The 7,277-nt window shown below is 57.0% G+C and overlaps 1 protein-coding gene across 1 annotated transcript; it reads right to left on the reverse strand.

Moving 5' to 3' along the window:
• On the reverse strand, positions 1 to 5,633 carry NUDT18 (nudix hydrolase 18). The gene is made up of 3 exons (XM_054657289.2): positions 2,262 to 5,633; positions 1,256 to 1,469; positions 1 to 1,018 (listed from the first exon to the last, which is right to left on the reverse strand). The coding sequence occupies exons 1-3, from the start codon at positions 2,826 to 2,828 to the stop codon at positions 423 to 425; spliced, it is 1,377 nt and encodes a 458-aa protein (XP_054513264.1). The 5' UTR covers positions 2,829 to 5,633; the 3' UTR covers positions 1 to 422.
• Between the last annotated feature and the right edge of the window lie 1,644 nt (positions 5,634 to 7,277).

A 7,277-nucleotide genomic window follows, 5' to 3' on the forward strand; every position in this document is an offset into this window, starting at 1 on the left:
TGAGTAACACCTCTTTACTCAGCAACGTGCTCCTCCCTCGGGGGACCTTCCCCAGTGCCCCTCCATGCTCGAAGGGCCTGGAAGGATCAGAATGCAGGCCTTTCCCAAGGACGGCACAGAACGAGATGAGGAGATGCCACTGGGGGTGCAGAAAGCTCCCCATCCCCCTGGGGAGAGGCGTCAGCGTGCCCTCAGGGTAGTCAGGTCCTGAGCTTTGGACTCCTCGCTTGGTTAAAGGCACTGTCCCTTGTGCAATCTAGAGGAATGCTCCTCAAAGCATCTCTCCTGGGGACCAGGAGAGCCGCCCCTGCTCCCAATGCAACAAGATCCCTGATCGCCAGCCTCTTGCCTCCCTCAGAGGGAGACAAGTCCGCACTGGAGGGAGCACGGCTGCCTAGCTCCCTGTCACCTCCTCCACCTCTCTATCTGTTCACTGGGACAACAGAGGATCCCTGAAGCCGCTGGAGGAGCTGGCTTTGCAGGTCTTCCTCCATCACCTTCCACCAAGAGAAGTTCTCACCCCGAACTTTTGGGGGTTCATCCTGGATCCCTGGGCTCCGAAAAGCCACGGTCACCAGCACATTCAAACAGATGCCATCACTGTGATCTCGGCCCAGGTGCTGCAGTCCAAGCAACCCCTTGATCTCCACCACCAAGTGGTGCAGGGTCAGACACTCCTGCAGCAGCCGCAGGACGGCCATTTTCATGCCACCCCTCTGCTCCATAGGGTCGAGGCCACAGGCAGTGACAGGCAAGTGAGGCATCCCCACTGTGCCCACTAACACCCACACTGTCTGGGCGCTGGTAAAGGTAGCCACGAGCCGCTGGCAGACCAGATCACAGGGTAGCTCTTGGGGCAGAATGAGAGGGTGCCTGGCTTGCTGGCGATACTGGGCGGCTAGTTCAACCAGGTGCAGGATGTCATGGGCTCGCAGCGGAGTGGGCAGGGAGGTCCGTGGGTACCAGGCAGCCTGCAGGGACTCCGCATCGGCCTCCTTGGAAGTCTTGAGAATTCCACCTGGGGGAGATGTGGGGGATGGGGCAGGGAGGGTCTGTGTGGAGAGAAGTGCAGGTCTGGCAGAGTCAACAGACATCCCTGACCCAGGAGAGAGGCCCCCAGCCCAAAGGCTGGAATCTGCCCATGCCAGGCTGTGCCAGCCATAACAGGACTGGCTGTAGAGGGGCTCACCTCACCGAGGAGCTGGGGGAAAGGTGTCAACTGGCCCTGTTCACACTGCCTCCAGGTGGGCCATACCTGTGGGGCGAGCGAGGAACACGAAGCGGACCCAGGAGGGGCCCCGCTCCTCCACGGACAGCAGTGTCTCGGGCTCACAGTGCAGCCCCGCCTCCTCCTTCACCTCCCGCTGCAGCGCCTCCACGATGGTCTCCCCTGGCTCCATTCTCCCCGCAGGCAGGTACCACGACCCCCGGCACTCCCTCTTGGCCTCCTGGATCAGTAGCACCTCATCCTGAGAGGAGAGAGGATCCTCACTTCCTGCCACAGCCTTCCCTCGCCCCGTGACCAGGGGGCATCTCAAACACAGTCGCCCAAGACTCCCCTCTGGGTGGACACCCTCAACCCGGCTAGCGCTCCAGGAGACCTGCCCTCGTGTCGCTGGGGGCTGCAGCCCTCTCCTCTCTGCAATTCGTCTCTCTCTGGATTTAGGAAGACTTCCATTTCAGGAAGGGCTGAGATTCCTGGAAGCCGCTTCAGGGGCTGGAGATGAGGCCCCAGAGTGAGGGTCACCATGTGTCTGTCTGTCTTGCATTGATTTGCGTCTGTACCTGCCACTGTGTATCTCTCGCCTCCAACGGCGTGGTTTACAAACTGTGATGGGTCCTCACACTGGGGTCTGGCTTGAAACACGACCCCCACCTCCGCTCTGTACAACCCCGCCCTATGGCCCTGGCCCCGTCTAGTTGTCATTACATCGCCCACTACAGGGATCAGCACCAAAGGCCTGAAGGTAAGCCGGGATTGAGCCACTGCTATCTGAGGGGCCCTGGGCACTCCGCTAGACTCTGGGGAAGGGAAGGAATGAGGCCTAGTGGGATGAGACAAACAGGCCCCGGGCCTCAGTTTCCTCTTCTGCATATCGGGACGAACGCAGGACACAGATGCGAATGGGAGTGGGAGTGCTTTGCAAAACTGGGAAGCGCCACGCACGCGGCAGCGCTGGCTGTGGCCGTTGGGTCTTCTGTCCCCACCTGGGCTGGCTGCGCGCTCCCGAGGCCCGGCGGGCCCGGGGGCGGCCGCTCACCTGCTCGCTGAGGAACACGGCCAGCACCACGTAGCACACGTTCTTCCGCAGCCGCACGGGCGCCGGCGGCTCCCCGGCCGGCGCCGAGTCGCAGCTGTGCACGCTGGACCCCTGGCCAGCCAGCACGGAAGCCAGCGCCCCCGCCAGGCCCTCCGAGGCCATCGGGTCCCCCGGGGGGCGGCGGGCCGGATCCTCGCAGACCGACTGAGCCGAGCCGCGGGCTAGAGTGCGCTGAGGAGCCCTCTCCCAGTCCCTGCGGCAGCGGGCCGGGAGCTCACGCGAACGCGGAAGCGCACGCGAACGCGGAAGCGCACGCGAGCTCTGGCCGCTGATAGGCTGCGCGGCGCCGCGGCCTGCCCGGATTGGCCGGCCCGCGGCAGTCACCGAGGGGGCGGGGCCGCCCGGGGCCGCCCGGGAACTGGGTGGGCACCGGTCCGGAGCCCAGCGGACCCCGCCCGGCTTCTGCCGCCTGTCAGTCCCGTGCGCTCGGGACGTCTCCCAGCCGCCACCCGCTCGCCAACTCCCCGAGCGCGCACTGGTCTGCAGGAGCTCCGACTGTGACGTCATCTTTCCTGCAGGGCGCGTTGCGCCGCCGGGGTAGGCGACGGTGACGCGACAATCCCGGTGACGTCACGGAGGCCCGGGGCCGCCCCTTGGACCCACTGTCCCGCTGTTGCCGTAAACACACAATGGCATTGCCGGAGTTGATCATATCCCAAATACCTTTCTTCTCATTCCACCAAAGAGTTATAAATGTCACATGGCCCGTGGGGTGGGGGACATAAACCCCTGCCTTGAAGGAGATTCTGCAATAGTTGGAGAGATGGACGGAGTCCTAGATGAGGAGTCAGCTGAGGGTTCGAGGCTAAGTGCTAAATGCTTGGTTTGGGCAGGAAGAGTGACAGGCGCTGGAAGGAGGGAGGGGGCAGGGCTGGGGATGGCGGGAGGGGTCCGGGGCTGAGAGAAGGCTGCCGTCAGCCGGCCTACCCTCGTCAGTGTCCCTCTGCCTACCGCATTTCCCACGCAGCTCAAGGCCCTCTCTGCTGCAGATGGTGCGCCCTGGGAGGGCGGGGGTGGGGCCCTGCTCCTCCATCCTTGTCATCACCCTCCCACCCAGCGTGCAGGACCTGGCGCGTGGAGAGCAGGGTGGGGGTGGTTGTGGCGAGCGCCTGCTCCTCTCCCAGCTCGGCCTTTCCTCCTTCATCCGCCCCTCAGCACTGGAAGGCAAAGCCAGCTGGAAGGGATCTGCGAAGCAGGCCGTCTGGCTCCTCACCTGGCAGAGGCCACCCCTTTCCTCTGCCTCTGATAGTTTTGTGCGCCTCCCTGCTGGGGAGACTGTGGCTTGGTGGTGTGGACAAAGCTCAGGACCTGCAGCTAGATGGCCAGCCACTGCTGACTGGCTTGCTCTGTGCTCCTGGGTGAGCTGTGGGCCTCAATTTTCTTATTTGTAGAGCAGGGTCATAGCAATTCTTCTTTTACAGGGGTGTTGGGAAGCCACAACAATCGGAGAGGAGCTGTGTGGATTGTCCAGCACTGGGCACCGTCCCCAGGCAGCCCACCAACCCTCAGGGGTGGTCCCTCTCCACCATAGCTCTTGCTACCACACGCAAGGCCTGCCCTCATGAAATATGACTTTTGTTATCCCCTAGAGTCAGGGTTTCACTGTGTTGCTCAGATTGGAGGTGCAGTGGCGTGATCACAGCTCCTACTGCAGACTTGATCTCTTGAATTCGAGTCATCCTCCTGCCTCAGACTCCTGAGTAGCTGGGACTGCAGGTGTGCACCACCACGCCTGGCTAAATTTTTAATTTTTAATTCTTTGTAGAAACGAGGGTCTTGCTGTATTGCCCAGGCTGGTCTTGAACTCCTGGCCTCAGTGATCCTCCCGCCTTGGCCTTCCAAAGTGCTGTGGTTGCAGGCATGAGCCACCATGCCTGGCGAAATGTGCCTGTAGAGCTGCCTTAGAACTGGACTCAGGAACTTCAGCAATGCAGGATGCATCTCTTTAGGCTCCTCTCACCTGCTGATACTGACCACAGGCTCCCTGGAGGCAGGGCCCTGTGTTAGGCTGTGGGATATCACTAGAAGGCCCATGAATTTTGAGGTACTTGCTGAGCGCCGCTGGGCCAGGTCCTATCCTGGACCTCTCACCTTCCAAATAACTGCAGGCACAGGACCCCAGGACTGCAGAGCAACTTGTCAACATATTTGCTCTGTGTGTGTGTGTGTGTGTGTGTGTGTGTGTGTGTGTGTCTTGCGGCACACACATGTGTGAATCCCTCAGTTTTCCCACCTGTGAAGTGGGGGAAGTTGGACCCAGACTCCTGTCTGCCTCGCAGGGATGATTTGAGAGAGTGAGATCATGTCTAGGCAGGGATCTGGGAGCTTCAGAGGCAGCCTAAGGTAAACAACAGAAGGCCTCACTGCCCAGAGAGCAAAGACCGCAGCAAACCATGGCTCCACGCCTCCCATTATCCCGGGGGGTAAAGCCCTCCCCAAAAGGCCCTTGTAAACTGTGAAGGGAGTGCTGAAACAACAAAGAGGCAGGAGTTCCCAAGGCCTTGGGAGAGAACAGCAGTGAGACAGAGGCTGGAGAGGCTCTGAGACAAGGGAGGCAGCTGAGGGAGGACGGGAGGCTAGATAGGAACCACCAGTGTCCCCATCAAGTCAACTGTGTGTCCTCCAGTCACAGAGAGGGAAGAACCCTGGCCAGTGTGGCGGGCCGCACAGCATGGTGAATGGGAGTAGCTTAATGCTCCCAGCACCCATGGGAGCCAAGCCGGAGCCAGCCGTTTCAGGGCATATGTGTGCATGTGCGGTGGGGGTGGGATGGGGGGAGCACAGGAGCAAGAAGGCCTGGGTAGGCGACCATGGGGATGGGGATGGGGATAGGGACAGGCAGGGCAAGGTTGTATCAGGGCATCTGTGATGCTAGAGCCACGGACAGAGCAACAAGGCCTGTGTCTTGACAAGGTAGGAAGGTGAGGAGGGCAGGAACCCAAGCTACAGCGGGAGAGGGAGGGCTGGCCACAGGCTAGCTCTCTGAGGGACCCTGGGGACGCCACGTCTACCCTCCAGGCCATCTGTCAAATGCAGGCATGGTTGGATCCTGGAACAGAAAAAGGGCATTCATGAAAAAACTGGTGAAATCCTGGTGAGGCCTGTTGCTTCGTTCGTAGTGTGGTATCAATATTAATGTCGTAGTTTTGATCAAGGCACCATGGTTATGTAAGATGTTCACAATAGGGGAGGCTGGGTGAAGGATAATTGGGAACTTCCTGTGCTATCTTTGTGACTCAGCTGTAAATCTAAAATTATTTCAAAATAAAAAGCCTGAGCATGTATATTCAGGGCAACTCGAATCTATGCTCCTGGGTAAAAAGGGAAAAAAAAAGTCTGAGAATTTTATCAGAGAAAAAGGAAAGAAGGCATTGGGTATGCAACCCTGCGCTCACTTCCAGCTTGGCTGGTTGTATGTCTGGGATTTCTGAGCGACAGAGGGGCTGCAGGCAGAGCACAGCTGGTAGACCCTGTGAGCAGCAGAGGCCCAAGGGTCTCTGAGGAACAGTGCCACCGAGTGCCCCAAGACGAGTCTCCGAGTCAGTCCCTACCTGGTCCGGCTGCATTCTCAGGAACAGTGCTGGAACAAATGAACATTGATTCACTTCTGTTTACAAAGAGACCAAATATGTCCTCAAGGGCATTGTGACCCACCTGGAAGGCCAGAGGGGGTTAAGAGGAGATAAGGTCTTGAGGGGAAGACAGAGGCCCAGTGATGCACTGTTCCCACCCCAATGGGTAAAATTCAGAGAACCATCTTCCCACAGGAAATACCCCAGATTTGGGGTTCTGAGGTGACATCAGGACATGGCTACCGCAGATGAAGTGGGGCATGGTGGATCACGCTTGTAATCCCAGAACTTTGGAAGGCCAAGGTGGGCACATTGCTTGAGCCCAGGAGTTCAAGACCAGCCTGGGCAGTGTGGCAAGACCCTGTCTCTACCAAAACTACCAAAATTAGGCATGGTGGCATGCACCTGTAGTCCCAGCTACTCAGGAGGTTGAGGTGGGAGGATGGCGTGAGTCCGGGAGGCAGAGGTTGCAGTGAGCTGAGATTGCATCACTGCATTCCAGCCTGGGTGACAGAGTGAGACCCTGTCTCAAACAAAAGATGAAACGTAGGTAGGAATGGGTCATTCAGGGCCACTTGGAACATGATCAGCTATAAAGCACGTACATTGGAAGAAGAAGGACAGAGAGGAGGGCAAGCCTGTCTTTAAATTCCACTAAGAGTTAAGACTATAATGTACACAAGGTGTCTTGACTCAGAAAACTTGGTTCAAATCCCAGTTCTTCCACTAAAATTGCTATGCGACCTTGGGTAATTTACTTAATTGTAGCTTGCCTGTTTCTTCTTCTGTAAAATGGAAATAAATCCTATCTGTCTCAAAATCCTGATAACGGATTAACTGAGATCGTTTTAATGAAAGGGATTAAATGAGATAAATTATTATTATTATTATTATTATTATTATTATTATTTTGGAGGCAGAGTTTTGCTCTGTCTCCCAGGCTGGAGTGCAGTGGCATGATTTCGGCTCACTGCAATCTCCACCTCCCAGGTTCAAGTGATTCTTCTGCCTCAGGCTCCCGTGTAGCTGGGATTACAGGCGCCTGCTACCATGCCCAGCTAATTTTTTTTTTTTTTTTTTTTTTTGGTATTTTAGTAGAGACAGGGTTTCACCATATTGGCCAGGCTGGTCTTGAACTCCTGACCTCAAGTGATCCACCTGCCTCTGCCTCCCAAAGTGCTAGGATTACAGGCGTGAACCACGTCGCCTGGCCAGATGAGATAAATTAAATGAAAACAATAGCAAAGTAAACTGTAGAGTTCTCAGTTTTTTCTTTTCTTTTCTCCTCTTTATCCCATAAAAAAATGAAAATAACTGAGTTCTCCAAACAATGAAGGAAGTCCTACATTTTTTTTTAAATAAAGCATAGTTTTGTAAATCATGG

Source organism: Pan troglodytes, chromosome 7 (genome assembly GCF_028858775.2).
Source record: "Pan troglodytes isolate AG18354 chromosome 7, NHGRI_mPanTro3-v2.0_pri, whole genome shotgun sequence".
NCBI lineage: Eukaryota > Metazoa > Chordata > Mammalia > Primates > Hominidae > Pan > Pan troglodytes.